This window comes from Heterodontus francisci, chromosome 30, assembly GCF_036365525.1.
Source record: "Heterodontus francisci isolate sHetFra1 chromosome 30, sHetFra1.hap1, whole genome shotgun sequence".
NCBI classification, from domain to species: Eukaryota; Metazoa; Chordata; class Chondrichthyes; order Heterodontiformes; family Heterodontidae; genus Heterodontus; species Heterodontus francisci.
Genome location: NC_090400.1, coordinates 63,514,983 through 63,532,306, shown reverse-complemented (window position 1 = coordinate 63,532,306; position 17,324 = coordinate 63,514,983). Strand labels below are relative to the sequence as shown.

Genomic DNA, 17,324 nt, shown 5'->3' with positions numbered 1-17,324 from the left:
CCTCTGACCCTGTGTACTTCCTGGGGACTGACCATCCATTGTATATTCGTTTGCCTTGTTAGTCCTCCCAAAATGCATCACCTCACACTTCTCGGGATTAAATTCCATTTGCCACAGCTTCACCCATTTTACCAGGCCATCTATATCTCCCGGTAATCTAAGGCTTTCCTCCTCACTATTTACGACACCACCAATTTTCATGTCATCTGCAAACTTACTGATCTTACCTCCTATGTTCATGTCTAAATCATTAATGTACACTACAAACAGCAAAGGTCCCAGCACCGATCCCTGCGGTACACCACTGATCACAGGCTTCCAATCGCAAAAACAACCCTCGACCATCACCCTCTGCCTCCTGCCAGTAAGCCTATTTTGGATCCACTTTGCCAAATTGCCCTGGATCCCATGGGCTCTATACCTTCTTAGCCAGTCTCCCGTATGGGACCTTATCAAAATCCTTACTGAAGTCCACGTAGACTACATCAACTGCTTTGCCCTCATCTACACCTCTAGTCACCTTCTCGAAAAATTCAATCACGTTTGTTCGACATGATCTCCCCCTGACAAAGTGATGCTGACTATCCTTGATTAATCCCTGCCTCTCCAAATGGAGATTAATCCTGACCCTCAGAATTTTTTCCAGTAGTTTCTGTACCACTGATGTTAGACTCACTGGCCTGTAATTACCTGGTTTATCCTTACTACCCTTCTTGAATAATGGTGCCACATTCACTGTCCTCCAGTCTTCTGGTACATCTCCCGTGGCCAGAGAGGATTTGAAAATTTGTGTCAGAGCTGCTGCAATCTCCTCCCTTGCCTCACATAGCAGCCTGGGATACATCTCATCTGGGCCTGGGGATTTATCCACTTTTAAGCCTGCCAAAACCGCAAATACCTCCTCCCTTTCAATGCTAATTTGTTCAAGTATGTCAAAATCTTCCTCCCTGATCTCTACACCAACATCATCCTTCTCCATAGTGAACACAGATGAAAATTTTTGTGATACATTACCCTTTCAGGATAATCTGAGGTAGACAGGGCACTTGTGGGGGAGTTGCATTACTAGTTAAGGAGAATATCACAGCTGTACTGCGGGAGGACACCTCAGAGGGGTCATGCAGCGAGGCAATATGGGTGGAGCTCAGGAATAGGAAGGGTGCAGTCACGATGTTGGGGGTTTACTACAGGCCTCCCAACAGCCAGCAGGAGGAAGAGGAGCAGATATGTAGACAGATTTTGGAAAGATGTAAAGGTAACAGGGTTGTCGTGGTGGGTGATTTTAACTTCCCCAATATTGACTGGGACTCACTTAGTGCTAGGGGCTTAGATGGGGCAGAATTTGTGAAGAGCATCCAGGAGGGCTTCTTGAAACAATATGTAGATAGTCCAACTAGGGATGGGGCCATTCTGGACCTGGTATTGGGGAAAGAGCCCGGCCTGGTGGTCAAAGTTTCAGTGGGGGAGCATTTCGGGAGCAGTGACCATAATTCCATAAGTTTTAAGGTACTTGTGGATAAGGATAAGAGTAGTCCTTGGGTGAAGGTGCTAAATTGGGGGAAGGCTAATTATAACAAGATTAGGCAGGAACTGAAGAATTTAGATTGGGGGCAGCTGTTTGAGGGTAAATCAACATCTGACATGTGGGAGTCTTTCAAACGTCAGCTGATTAGAATCCAGGACCAGCATGTTCCTGTGAGGAAGAAAGACAAGTTTGGCAAGTTTCGGGAAGCTTGGATAACACGGGATATTGTGAGCCTAGTCAAAAAGAAAAAGGAAGCATTTGTAAGGGCTGGAAGGCTAGGAACAGATGAAGCACTTGAGGAATATAAAGACAGTAGGAAGGAACTTAAGCAAGGAGTTAGGAGGGCTAAAAGGGGTCATGAAAAGTCATTGGCAAACAGGATTAAGGAAAATCCCAAGGCTTTTTATACATATATAAAGAGCAAGAGGGTAACCAGGGAAAGGGTTGGCCCACTCAAGGACAGAGAAGGGAATCTATGCGTGGAGCCAGAGGAAATGGGTGAGGTGCTAAATGAGTACTTTGCATCCGTATTCACCAAGGAGAAGGACTTGGTGGATGATGAGCCTAAGGAAGGGAGTGCAGATAGTCTCAGTCATCTCATTATCAAAAAGGAGGAGGTGTTGGGTGTCTTGCAAAGCATTAAGGTAGATAAGTCCCCAGGGCCTGATGGGATCTACCATAGAATACTGAGGGAGGCAAGGGAAGAAATTGCTGGGCCTTGACAGAAATCTTTGCATCCTCATTGGCTACAGGTGAGGTCCCAGAGGACTGAAGAATAGCCAATGTTGTTCCTTTGTTTAAGAAGGGTGGTAAGGATACGATAGCGACATTTAAGAGACATCTTGACAAATATATGAATAGGAAGGGAATAGAGGGATATGGGCCCCAGAAGTGCAGAAGGTGTTAGTTTCGGCAGTCATCAAGATCGGCGCAGGCTTGGAGGGCCGAATGGCCTGTTCCTGTTCTGTACTGTTCTTTGTTCTTGTTCTTTGCTCTTTTCAGGGCCGAAAATGACAGCCTTAGGCCTGTTCATAAGTTTGCACGATATCCAGCAAGAAATGAACTGATCAGGGTAGCCATTGTCACACAGGATGTCTTTGATTTGACCTATTTCAGCATCAAGCTTGCATGGTGAGCAAATGGCTTGGGCCCTATTTACAAGGTTGCCGATAAGGCCAATCTTATAGAGTGTGGAACTGTAAGAATCCTAATGCGTGTATTGACCAGTGAAGGTAGGTTTGTGCTGGAGAACCCCTTAGCAGATTTCTTACCTAGTACATCAAGGAAAGGGAGGTCATTTGACTGCTCCATTTCAAAGGTGAATTTGACTGCTGGATGGAGCCCATTAAGACGTGTAAGGAAATTATTGCATGCAGCTGCGTATTCAAATATAGCAAACGTACAGCATATAAAGTTGTTTTCCCTTACATTGGTATTCTTGCGGATTGTCCTGATGACTGTAAGACGACAAGGTTCAACAACCTGTCTCCATTACACATTTAAAATTACCAGTCACGGTCCTCAAAATTGTTACCACGTACACTGCTGTCCGTGTGCAGACATGCTGCTCCTTTGCTGAATTCTAAAATGCTCCCAATCCTCAGGCTTGCTACTTTTACTTGGCAACTTTATAAGCCTCTTCCTTTGATCTGATACAATCTTTAACTTCTCTTGTTAGCCGTGGTTGGATCGCTTTTCCTGTTGGGTTTTTGTGCCGCAAAGGAATGTATATTTGTTGTAAACCACGTATCAGTTCTTTAAATATTGGCCATTGCCTGTCTACCGCCATATCTTTTCCTGTAGTTTTCCAATCGACCACAGTCAAATTTCCCCTCATACATTTGTAGTTTCCTTTGTTTAGATTTAAGACCCTAGTTTCGGATTGAACGACATCACTTTCAAACTTAATGTAAAATTCTATCATATTATGGTCATTGCTCCCTAAAGGCTACTTTGCAATGAGATTATTAATTAACCCTTTCTCATTGCACAATACTAGATCTAAAATAGCCATTCTAAAATTGGTTTCTCAACATACTGTCCTAGAAAACCATCATGTACATATTCCAGGAATTCGTCCTCCACAGCATTAACACTGTCCTGTTTCCACAAGCACTAACCCAGAGAGAGAGTCACTGTCCTGTACCCATCAATACTGACCCAGGGAGAGAGTAACTGTCCTGTTCCCACCCTCCCCGCTTCACTTGCTCAAAACCTATTTCATTTTTAACTTTTCTCAGTTCTGATGAAAGGTCACAGACCTGAAACAATAACTCTGTTTGTTTCTCTGTTTCTCTTTCCACAGATGCTACCAGACCTGCTGAGTATTTCCAACATTTTCTGTTTTCCTTTTAAGCATCATAAAATCCTGTCTAAAGCATTTTCACACCTGGAAGTCTGAAATTGGCATATGATGCTTCTCAGAACTAAGCTAAGGTGATTTATGGTTGTTTTCCTTATTAGTGACTTAATGTTTGTGTTTTGCAGGCATAGAGATTGCAATCGTTCTGGATGGATCAGGGAGCATTAATGAAACTGATTTCCAAAAGGGAAAAGACTTTATAATAAACATAATAAAAAACATTTGGAAAAGATGCCTTGAGGTAAATGATGGAAGCTATCAGAAGCATTGGAATCTTTAGGAATCTGGGCCAGTAGATGGCAAATACAATTCAAAACAACAGATTATATAATGCTTACTATAAAGGAACCCAAATAGGTACCAGGTATTAAATGAAACAGTGACAGACAAAAATCAGGACAAATTCAATCCGGCCATGTACTGCCCCAGTAGTCTAGAATTAGAATTTTTAGAACATTACAGCGCAGTACAGGCCCTTCGGCCCTCGATGTTGTGCCGACCTGTGAAACCACCTGACCTACACTATTCCATTTTCATCCATATGTCTATCCAATGACCATTTAAATGCCCTTAAAGTTGGCGAGTCTACTACTGTTGCAGGCAGGGCATTCCACGTCCCTACTACTCTCTGAGTAAAGAAACTACCTCTAACATCTGTCCTATATCTATCACCCCTCAACTTAAAGCTATGTCCCCTCGTGTTTGCCATCACCATCCGAGGAAAAAGACTCAAACTATCCACCCTATCTAACCCTCTGATTATCTTATATGTGTCTATTAAGTCACCTCTCCTCCTCCTTCTCTCCAACGAAAACAACCTCAAGTCCCTCAGCCTTTCCTCGTAAGACCTTCCCTCCATACCAGGCAACATCCTAGTAAATCTCCTCTGCACCCTTTCCAAAGCTTCCACATCCTTCCTATAATGCGGTGACCAGAACTGCACGCAATACTCCAGGTGCGGTCTCACCAGAGTTTTGTACAGCTGCAGCATGACCTCGTGGCTCCGAAACTCGATCCCCCTACTAATAAAAGCTAACACACCATATGCCTTCTTAACAGCCCTATTAACCTGGGTAGCAACCTTCAGGGATTTATGTACATGGACACCAAGATCTCTCTGTTCATCTACACTACCAAGAATCTTCCCATTAGCCCAGTACTCTGCATTCCTGTTACTCCTTCCAAAGTGAATCACATCACACTTTTCCGCATTAAACTCCATTTGCCATCTCTCAGCCCAGCTCTGCAGCCTATCTATGTCTCTCTGTACCCTACAACATCCTTCGGCACTATCTACAACTCCACCGACCTTAGTGTCATCCGCAAATTTACTAACCCACCCTTCTACACCCTCTTCCAGGTCATTTATAAAAATGACAAACAGCAGTGGCCTCAAAACAGATCCTTGCGGTACACCACTAGTAACTAAACTCCAGGATGAACATTTGCCATCAACCACCACCCTCTGTCTTCTTTCAGCTAGCCAATTTCTGATCCAAAGCTCTAAATCACCTTCAACCCCATACTTCCGTATTTGCTGCAATACCCTACCGTGGGGAACCTTATCAAACGCCTTACTGAAATCCATATACACCACATCCACTGCTTTACCCTCATCCACCTGTTTGGTCACCTTCTTGAAAAACTCAGTAAAGTTTGTGAGGCACGGCCTACCCTTCACAAAACCGTGCTGACTATCGCTAATGAACTTATTCTTTTCAAGATGATTGTAAATCCTATCTCTTATAAGCTTTGCCAACATTTTTCCCACAACCGAAGTAAGGCTCACAGGTCTATAATTACCAGAGCTGTCTCTACTCCCCTTCTTGAACAAGGGGACAACATTTGCTATCCTCCAGTCTTCTGGCACTATTCCTGTCGACAATGACGACATAAAGATCAAGGACAAAGGCTCTGCAATCTCCTCCCTGGCTTCCCAGAGAATCCTAGGATAAATCCCATCTGGCCCAGGGGACTTATCTATTTTCACACTTTCCAAAATTGCTAACACCTCCTCCTTGTGAACTTGAGTCTCCTTGAGTCTGCTCTCAACCATCAGCAAAGAGATGGAAGGTGTCATTGGCATTGCTGTTACTGATATTAGACACAAATAACCTGCTCACCGATGCTCAGTTTGGGTTCTGCCAGGACCAATTGGCCCATTATAGCCTTAGTACAAATGTCAAGAAAGGAGCTGAATTCCAGAGGTGAGGTGAGAGTGACTGCCCTTCACATCAAGGAGCCCAAAGAAATTTGAAGTCAATGGAAATTGAGAGAAAACTCTCCACTGGCTGGAGTTATAACTAGCACAAAGGAAGATGGTTGTGGTTATTGGAGGCCAATTATTCAGGACATTGCTGCAGGAGTTCGTCAGGGTAGTGTCTTAGGCCCAACCATCTTCAGCTGCTCCATCAATGACTTTCCCTCCATCATAAGGTCAGAAGTGGGGATGTTTGCTGATCATTGCATTGTGTTCAGTTCCATTTGTAACTCCTTAGATGATGAAGCAGTCTATGCTTGCATGCAGCAAGACCTGGACAGCAAACAGGCTTGGGCTGATAACTGGCAAATAACATTCACACCACACAAGTGCCAGGCAATGACCATTTCGAATAAGAGAATGGCAGGGCCCTGGGGAGTGTTGTTGAGCAGAGAGACCTTGGGGTGCAAATACATAGTTCCCTAAAAGTGGTGACACAGGTAGACAGGATGGTGAAGAAGGCATATGGCATGCTTGCCTTCATCGGCTGAGGCATCGAGTACAAGAGTTGGGACGTCATGTTACAGTTGTACATAACGTTGGTTAGGCCACATTTGGAGTACTGTGCAGTTCTTGTCGCCGCACTACAGGAAAGATGTGATTAAGCTAGAGAGGATGCACAAAAGATTCACAAGTATGTTGCCAGGTTTGGAGGGCTTGAGTTATAAAGACAGATTGGATAGGCTGGGTCTGCTTTCCCTGGAGCGAAGGAGACTGAGAGGGGACATGATAGAGGTATATAAAATTATGAGAGGCATAGATAGGATAGATAGCCAGAGTCTGTTTCCCATGGTAGGGTTGACTAAAACTAGAGGGCATAGATTTAAGGTGAGAGGGAGGAGGTTTAAAGGGGATCAAAGGGGTAAATTTTTCACAGAAAGAATAGTGAGTTTCTGGAATGAGCTGCCTGAGGAGGTGGTGGAGGCAGGAACAGTAGCAACATTTAAGAGGCATCTGGACAGGTGCTTGAATGAGCAAGGCATAGAGGGATATGGAATTAATGCAGGCAGGTGGGATTAGTATAGATAGGCATGGTCGGCATAGACAAAGTGGGCCAAAGGGCCTGTTTCTGTGCTGTGCGACTCTGACTAAGAGAGAATCTTGACATTCAATGGCATTACCATCACTGAATCCCAACCATCAATATCCTGGGGGTTACCATAGACTAGAAACTTAACTGGACCAGCCACATAAATACTGTAGCTACAACAGCAGGTCAGAATCTGAGAATTCTGTGGTCATTAACTCACATCCTGACTCCACAAAACTTGTCCACTATCTACAAGGCACATATCAGGAGTCTGATGGAATACTCCCCACTTGCACAAATCAGGAGTGTGATGGAATACTCCCCACTTGCCTGGGTGAGTGCAGCTCCAATAACACTCAAGAGGCTCAACACCATCCAGGACAAAGCAGCCTGCTTGATTGGCACCCAAGCCATCACCTTAAGCGTTCACTCCCTCCGCCACCAGCACACTGTGGCTACAGGATGTATCTTGACAATATGCACTGCAACAACCTGCCAAGACTCCTTCAATGGCATCTTCCAAACCTGCAACCTTTATCATCTAGAAGAATGTGGGCTGCAGACACCTGCAAGTTCCCCTTCAAGTCACACACCAACTTGACTTATTCAGACGAAAGGTCATTGACCTGAAACGTTAACTGTTTCTGTCTCCACAGATGCTGCTGAGTATTTCCAGCATTTTCTATCTTTATCCCTGTTTGACAAAATTGTTTATAAATTATGTTTATAAATGATTCATCACTTCTACTCTCACTGCTTCCACCACCCCCCCCACCCCCCCGCACAATCACAATAGGGTTCCCCTTGTCCTTACCATCCACCCCACCAGCCTCCTCATTCAACTCATTATCCTCTGACATTTACACCACCTCCAACGTGATCCCACCACCAAACACATCTTATCCTCCTCTTCCTTTTCAGCATTCTGAAGAGACAGCTCACTCCATGTTACCCTGGCCCACGCCTCTATTACCCCCAACACCCTCTCCCCTTCCCACAGCACCTTCCCATACAAACACAGGGGATTCTACATGTGTTATTTTCCAGGTGAAAGAACGATTTACTTGTGCTTCTTTCATTTTAGTTTTCTCTATCTGCTGCTCACGATGCAGTCTCCTCTACATTGGAAAGACTAAATGTAGATTGGGTGACTGCTTTGCAGAACCCCTTCGTTCAGTCCATAAGCGTAACCCTGAAACTGCGGTCCCCTGTTATTTAAGTTCTCTGCCTCACTCCAACTCTGACCTCTCTGTCCTCAGCCTCCTACACTGTTGCAGTGAAGCTCAGCATAAGCTCGAGAAACAGCACCTTTCCTTTCAGTTAGGCACTTAACAGCCTTCCGGACTCAATATTGAGTTCAACAATTTCATTACTGTCCCCATTTTTTCAGATAGCAGCTGTTGGTAATAATTTTGCATTTTCTCATTAACATCTCCTCTAGACTCATCTTTTGTTTCTTTATTTATCCCATTCCCCTTTTGCCTTGCACCATCACCTCTTTTGACATTTAATCTCTCCTGTCTCCCATCTATCACATTCTCCTTTGCTCTTTCCTCCCCTGAATCCTTTCCCTGTCTCTGTAATTGCTAAAAACCTGTTACATCTCTTTTTCCAGTTCTGGTGAAAGTTCATCAATCTGAAACATTGGCCTGGATTTTGCTGCAGGCTTCGGGGCCCTGCTTTCGGGACCAGATGGCAGTTCCGAGCCTGCACTAGCCGGCAGCGGGACCGGCTTAGCAATTTTACCAGAGGCAGTCACCTAATTGGCTGCCTGCAAGCTAGCTATCAATTAAGATCTGCAGGATGTAGATGCTGACGGCCCAATCAGAGGGCCGGCAGCTTTGAAGCCTCGGCAGCCCCACTGGGAGAGGTGAGTGCTGTTGAGGAAGCTCAGGGATCAAAAGGCCATCTCAGCATGGTAAGAGGTAAGTAAAACATTTAAAATCAGAGGGGCCCAGCAGGCAGGTCCCTCCGAATGGCCTATTGAGGCCACGGGTGGGGGGCAATCTTCCCTCTCCACGGCCCCCTCTTCGGAGCATGGAGACTCCAGCCTCCATGAAGGGCCTTTAATTATTTAAATTGGCTGCCCGCCTCTGTTCAGCAGGCAGCCGATCTACATCTGTACCGTCGCTGGGAAACTTCCCCAGTGGTGGGACTGCATTGGGGAGCCATCCCAATGCGGCTCCCCGCTATTTTTCCGGCGTCCATGCCTCATCTCCCAGCCCACCACCCTGGGCCAGGAAAATCCTACCCATTAACTTTGTTTCTCTCTGCACAGATGCCGCTTGACCTGCCAAGTCTCTTCAGAATTTGCTGCTTTTTATTTCAGATTTCCAGCATTTGCAATATTTTTAAACCAGATGAGGAATAATAATTTCCAAAATAATAGGCGCCAATTTTGGGTACCAAATTGATGTTTGATTTCCATTGACAGTGTGAATTTGCCCTGGTGCAGTACGGTGAGGAAATTAAGACCATTTTTGATCTGAAGGACAGCAAGGAAATAAGTTCTGGAATTTTCTCAATTGTAAGAAATATGCCTCAATTGGGTAAGGTCACAAAAACGGCTTCAGCGATACAACATGTTCTGTGAGTATTAAATATTCTGACATTGTCTCTTTATTGCTTTATCTCGGTATGTCAATTAGTAGTTTAGGAATCAATTGGTTGAGTAATTTTTCTGTTCCTCTTCTTCCTGCTGATGTCATTTTTATCCTGCAGCTTATGCAGTGTGTGAAACATCTTTCTGTACGTATGAAGCACTGCAAGATTGTAAATGAGAATCATCAAATCATACAGCACAGAAGAAGGCTGGGTTCCTTGAAACAGCTGTCCAACTCCCCTTCTCTTTTCGCCATAGCCTCGCAAATTCCCTTTTCAAGTATATATCTAACTGCCTTTTAAAAGGTTTTCACACACTTTCAGGCAGTGCATTCCGGATCGTAACAACTCGCAGAGTAAAAACAATTGTTTCTGTTGCCAGTACATACCTATTTTATTAAAATAAAACCCTGCCATTTAGAATGTTACATTTCAACTGACATTTTGTGGAAGCTTTGGGGGGAATTTTAACATTCAGACATGCTGGAAGCTGCAGCAGGGGTTTGGGGGGATGGGTGGAAAAGTGCGGGAAACCCATAAAACCCATTCATCATTGATGGGGTCTGATGGTGGGGGAACTTGAGGGCCGGGAGAAAGCACTCCTGCTCCTCCTGGCCCACAAGGAATGCTCCCTGAGGTTGTCCTCGCCTTGTTAGAACATAAGAAATAAGAGCAGGCGTAGGCCATTCAGTTCTTCGAGCCTGCTGTGCCATTCAGTGAGATCATGGCTGATCTTCTACTTCAACACCATTTTCTTACACTATCCCCGTATCCCTTGGTGTTCTTAATACCTAGAAATCTATCAATCTCAGTCTTGAACATACTCAACTGAGCCTCCACAGCCCTCTGGGGCAGGGAATACCAAAGATTCACCATCCTCCACGTGAAGAAATTCCTCTTCATCTCAGTGCTAAATGGCCTACTCCTTATTCTGAGACTGTGTGCCCTGGTTCTAGACTCCCCAGCCAGGGGAAGCATTCTTCCTGCATCTATCCTCTCGAGCTCTATAAGAATTTTGTATGTTTCCATGAGATCACCTTTCATTCTTCTGAACTTCAGAAAATAAAGGCCCAGTCTTTCCTCTCAGGACAATCCCTCCATCCCAGGAATTAGTTTGGTGAACCTTTGTTGCAATGCCTCTATAGCAAGTATATCTTTCCTTAGGTAAGGAGATCAAAACTGCACACAATACTCCAGTTGTGGTCTCACCAAGGCTCTGTATAATTGCGGCAAGACTTCATTACTCCTATATTCAAATTCCCTTGTAATAAAGGCCAACATACCATTTGCCTTCTTAACTTCTTGCTATACCTGCATGTTAGTTTTCAGACTCATGAACAAGGACACCCACTTCCCTTTGCAATTCAACACTTCCCAGTCTCTCACCATTTAAGAAATACTCTGTATTTCTGTTTTTCCTACCAAAGTGGATAACCTCACATTTCTCCACATTGTATTCCATCTGCCAAACATTTGCTCACTTGCTTAGCCTCTCCAAATCCCCTTGAAGCGTCTTGCATTCTTCTCACAACTCACACTTCTACCTAGTTTTGTGTAATTTGCAAACTTGGAAATTTTACATTTAATCCCCGCACCAAATCTGTGATACAGATTGTGAATAGTTGGGGCTCAAGCACTGATCCTTGTGGTACCCCACTAGTCACAGCCTGCCAACCTGAAAATGACCCATTTAGTACTGTCTGTTGTCTATTTGTTAACCAGTTCTCAGTCCATGCCAGTATATTCCCTCCAATCCCATGTGCTCTAGTTTTGTTTATTAACCTCTTATGTGAAACCTTATCAAAAGCTTTCTGAACATCTAAATATACCACATCCACCAGTTTCCCCATATCTATTCTGCTATTTACATCCTCAAAAAACTGCAACAGGCTTGTTAAACATGATTTCCCTTATTTTGAAATTGTGTCCCCTGGTTCCAGACTCCCCAACCAGGGGAAACATCTTACCCTGTCTATCCATTTCAGTATTTTGTAGGTTTCAATGATATCACCTCTCATTCTTCAAAACTCGAAAGAATACAAGCCCAGTGTCCCCAATCTCTCTTCATAGGACAGTCCCGCCATCCCGGGAACAAGTCTGGCGAACCTTTGTTGACTCCTTCTTTGGCAATAATATCCTTCCTAACGTAAGGGGACCAAACCAACCAGCAGTCGTGGTCCACATCGGAACCAACGATATAAGTAGAAAGAATGATGTGGTCCTGCAGTCAGAATTTAGGGAGCTAGGTAAGAAATTAGCAAGCAGGACCTCAAAAGTAGTAATCTCTGGATTACTCCCAGTGCCACACGCAAGTGAGTATACAAATAAAGGATAAGACAGATGAATGCGTGGTTGGAAAGATAGTGCAGAAGGGAGGGCTTCAGTTTCCTGGGACATTGGGACCAGCTCTGGGGGAGATGGGGCCTCTACAGGCCAGACGGGTTGCACCTGAACAGAGCCGGGACTGAGTTCCTTGCGGGACATTTTGCTCATGCTGTTGGGGAAGGTTTAAACTAGTTTGGCAGGGGGATGGGGATCTGAGGGTCGACTCAGTTGGGGCAAAATCAGAAATGAAAATGGAAGGCAGAAAATTAATGGATGATTCTGGAAGACAAGAGGAAACAAAGGTTAGAAAATTTAAAAAAAATTTTGGCAGTGCTCAAGGGTACCTATTTCAATGCAAGGAGTATAGCAGGTAAAGCAGATGAGCTGAGGACACAGGTAGACATGTGGCAGTATGATATCATAGCTATTACAGAAACATGGCTTAAGGAGGAACAGGACTGGCAGCTCAATGTTCCTGGTTACAGGATTTTCAGACATGATAGAGAGGTGGATAAGAAAGGAGGGGGAGTGGCAATTTTGGTCAAGGGAACTATTACAGCTGTAAGGAGGGATGACATGTTGGAAGGTTCATCAAATGGGCCATATGGATTGAGCTAAGGAACAAAAAAGGGGCAATCACACTGCTGGGAGTGTACTTATAGACCCCCAAACAGTCAGAGGGAGATAGAAGAGCAGATATGTAGACAAATCTCTGTGAAATGCAAGAACAATAGGGCAATAACAGTAGGGGATTTTAATTACCCCAATATTAACTGGGATAGTTTCAGTGTGAAAGGAATTGAGGGAACAGAATTCTTGAAGTGCGTTTAGGAGAACCTTTTTGGTCAGTACGTAGTAAGTCCAACAAGAGAGGGTGCAGTTTTATACTTAGTTTCAGGAAATGAAGATGGGCAGGTAGAAGGCGTGGCAGTGGGAGAGCAATTTGGTGGTAGTGATCATAATTCAGTCAGTTTTACCATAATTATAGAAAAGGATACAGATAGAACAGGAGTTAGAGTTCTCAATTGGGGCAAGGCCAATTTTACTAAACTGAGGAGTGATTTCGTGAAAGTGGACTGGAAAAAGCTACTTGAAGGTAAATCAATGTCATAACAGTGGGAGGCATTCAAAGGGGAGATTCAAGAGGTTCAGAGTAAACATGTTCCCACAAAGAAAAAGGGTGAGACAGCCAAATCTAGAGCCCCATGGATGGCAAGGATCCTGCAGGGTAAGATAAGACAGAAAAGGAAAGCTTATGTCCAACACCGAGAACTCTATTACAGAAAGCCAAGAGGAGTATAGAAAGTGGAGGGGTGAAATCAAAAAGGAAATTAGGAAAGCAAAGAGAGGGCATGAAAGAATATTGGCAAGAAAAATCAAGGTGAACCCAAAGATGTTTTATCAGTACATTAAGAGTAAGAGGATAACTAAGGAGAGAGGAGGGCCCATAAAAGACCAAAAAGGTAACCTATGTGTAGGGTCGGGAGATGTTGGTATGGTTCTTAATGAATACTTTGCTTGTCTTCACAAAAGAGAGGGCCGATACCGATATTGTAGTTAAGGAGGAGGAGTGTGAAGTATTGGATGTGATAGACATATTAATGGGATTAGCATCCTTGGAAGTTGATAAATCACCAAGGCCAGATGAAGTGTACGCTAGGCTGTTAAAAGAAGCAAGAGAAGAATTAGCAGAAGGTCTGACCATCATTTTCCAGTCCTCACTGGATACAGGTGTGGTGCCAGAGGATTGGAGAACTGCTAATGTTGTACTTCTGTTTAAAAAGGAAGCAAAGGATAGACCGAATAGTTACAGGCAAGTCAGTCTAACCTCAGTAGTAACCTCAGAGCATATTATTGGAATCTATTCTGAGAGACAGAATAAACTATCACGTACAAAGGTACAGGTTAATCAAGGATAGTCAGCATGGATTTGTTAAGGGAAGATCTTGTTTGACTCACTTGATCAAATTTTTTGAAGAAGTAACAAGGAAGATCGTTGAGGGTAGTGCAGTTGATGTGGTCTTCATGACTTTAGCAAGGCTTTTGACAAGGTCCCACATGGCAGACTGGTTAAAAAAATAAAATGTCATGGGATCCAGGGAAATGCAGCAAGGTGGATACAAAATTGGCTCAGTGGCAGGAAACACGGGTGTTTAGCGATTGGAGGGCTGTTTCCAGTGGCGTTTCGCAGGGCTCAGTACTGGGTCCTGCTCAGTATTCATTACTGCTTTTTGTGGTACATATTAACGATTTGGACGTAAATGCAGGGGCATGATCAAGAAGTTTGCAGACGACACAAAGACTGGCCGTGTGGGAGATAGCGAGGAGGATAGCTGTAGGCTGCAGGAAGATATTGATGGTCTGGTCAGGTGGGCAGAAAAGTGGCAAATGGAATTCAACCAGGAGAAGTGTGAGGTGATGCATTTAGGGAGGTCAAACAAGGCAAAGGAATACACGATTAATGGGAAAATACTGAGAAGTGTAGAGAAAGTGAGGCACCTTGGAGTGAATGTCCACAGATCCCTGAAGGTACTAGGACAGGTCGATAAGGTGGTTAAGAAGGCATATGGAATCCTTTCCTTTATTAGCCGAGGTATAGAATATAAGAGCAGGGAGGTTATACTGGAACTGTATAACTCATTGGTTAGGCCACAACTTGAGTACTGTGTGCAGTTCTGGTCACCTCATTACAGAAAGGATGTAATTGCACTAGAGAAGGTACAGAGGAGATTTACGAGGATGTTGCCAGGACTGGAAAAATGCAGCAATGAGGAAAGATTGGCTAGGCTGGGATTGTCCTCCTTGGAACAGAGAAGGCTGAGGGGAGATTTGATTGAAATGTACAAAATTTTGAGGGGCCTGGATAGAGTGGAGGTGAAGGGTCAATTCACCATAGCAGAGAGGTCAGTGACAAGGGGGCATAGATTTAAAGTGATTGGTAGAACCATTAGAGGGGAGATGAGGAAAATCTTTTTCACCCAGAAGGTCGTGGGGGTCTGGAACTCACTGCCTGAAAGTGTAGTTGAGGCAGAAACCCTCAACTCATTCAAAAGGAGTCTGGATATGCACCCCGTGTGCCGTAATCTGCAGGGCTACGGACCAAATTCTAGAAGGTGGGATTAGAATAGGTGGATGGTATTTCAGCCGACACAGACACGATGGGCCAAGTGGCTTCTTTCTGTGCCTTCAACTTTCTATGATTTTATGAAAACTGCACACAGTACTCCAGGTGCAGTCTCACCAAGGTTCTATACAATTGAAGCAAGACTTCACTACTCCTTTACTCAAATCCTCTTGCGATAAAGGCTAACATACCATTAGCCTTCCTAATTGCTTGCTGCAGCTGCATGTTAGCTTTCAGTGACTTATTGACAAGGACACCCAGGTCCCTTTGTACATCTACACTTTCTAATCTCTTACCATTTAAGAAATACTCTGCACATCTATTCCTCCTACCAAAATGGATAACCTCACATTTTTCCACATTATATTCTATCTGCCACTTTCTTGCCCACTCACTGTCTGTCCAAATCCCCTTGAAGCTGCTTTGCATCTTCTTCACAACACACATTCCCTCCTAGTTTGTGTCATCTGCGAACTTGGAAAGATTACAGTTGGTCCCCACATCCAAATCATTGATATAGATTGTGAACAGCTGGGGCCCAAGCACTGATCCTTGTGGCACCCCACTAGTCACAGCCTGCCAACATGAGAATGATATTTTATTTATCCCTACTCTCTGTTTTCTGCCTGTTAACCAATCCTTAATTCAGTATTTTACCTCCTATCCCATGTGCTTTAATTTGGCTAACTAACCTCCTATGGGGGACTTTCTCAAAAGCCTTCTTCAAATCCAAGTATACTATGTTCACTGACTCTTCTTTATTAATTCTGTTCGTAACATCCTCAAAAAACTTCCAACAGATTTGTCAAACATGATTTCCCATTCATAAATCCATGTTGACTATGCCCAGTCAGATCATTATTATCCAAGTATCCATTTATCACATCCTTCAGAATAGATTCTGACATTTTCCTTATAACTGATGTAAGGCTAATAGGTCTGTAGTTCCGTTTTCTCTCTCCCTCCCTTCTTAAATAGTGGGGTGACATTTGCTACCTTCCAATCTGTAAGAACCGTTCCAGAATCTATAGAATTTTGGAAGATGATCACCAATGCATCCACTATCTCCATAGCTACCTCTTTCAACACTCTGGGATGTAGAATATCAGGTCCTGGGGACTTAACAAGCTTCAGCCCCATTAATTTCTCCAATGCAACCTTCATACTAATACTAATTTCCTTCAATTCCCCTTTCTCCCTAGTCCCTTAGATCTTTTAATTCTGGGAGATTTCTTGTATCTTCCTCAGTGAAGATAAACACAAAGCAATCATTTAGCTTCTCTGCCATTTCCCCATTCCCCATTATAAATTCTGCTGACTCTGCCTGTAATAGACACACATTTGTCTTAGCCAAATGTTTCCATTTTACGTACCTATAGAAGCTTTTTACAGTCCGTTTTTATGTCTTTTGCTAGTTTATATTCATCTTCTATTCTCACTTTCTTTAAGAGTTTCTTGGTCCTCTTTTGCTATGTTCTAAAATCCTCCCAATCCTCAGGTTTACTACTATTTCTGGCAACTTTATAGGCCTTTTCTTTTAATCTTATACAATCCTTAACTTCCTTTGTTAGCCACGGTTGACTGCCTTTACTTTTGGAGTTTTTGTGTCTTGGAGGAATGTATAGTTGCTGTAAACTGTGTAATAATTCTTTGAAGACTATGCATTATCTATGCACTGTCTTACCTTATAATGTATTTCCTCAATCCACCTCAGCGAAATTGCCCCTCATACCTTCATAATTTCCTTTGTTCAAATTTAACACACTGGCTTCAGATTGAACTACCTCACTTTCAAACATCATGTAAAATTCTATCATATTATGGTCACTTATCCCAAAAGGTTCTTTTACAACAAGATTATTAATTATCCCTTTCTCCTTACATAATACAAGATCTAAAATAGCCTGTTCTCTAGTTAGTTCGTCAACATACTACTCTAGAAAACCATCCCTAACACACTCCAGAAACTCGTCCTCCACAGCATTAGTGCTCATTAGGCTTACCAAGTCTATGTGCAGATTGAAGTCACCCATAATTACTGTATTACCCATGCTACATGCTTCTCTAATCTGATTAATACCTGCCCCACACTACCAC

The 17,324-nt window shown here is 43.6% G+C and overlaps 1 protein-coding gene across 4 annotated transcripts in view; it reads left to right on the top strand.

Moving 5' to 3' along the window:
- Positions 1–17,324, top strand: part of LOC137346877 (integrin alpha-E-like) — a 397,091-nt gene that overhangs the window by 111,453 nt on the left and 268,314 nt on the right. For all 4 annotated transcript variants that reach the window (XM_068010834.1, XM_068010835.1, XM_068010833.1 and 1 more), the window contains 2 exons: positions 4,013–4,128; positions 9,612–9,766. In XM_068010834.1, the coding sequence (XP_067866935.1) occupies positions 4,013–4,128; positions 9,612–9,766 (271 nt within the window). The remainder of the gene's footprint in view (positions 1–4,012; positions 4,129–9,611; positions 9,767–17,324) is intronic.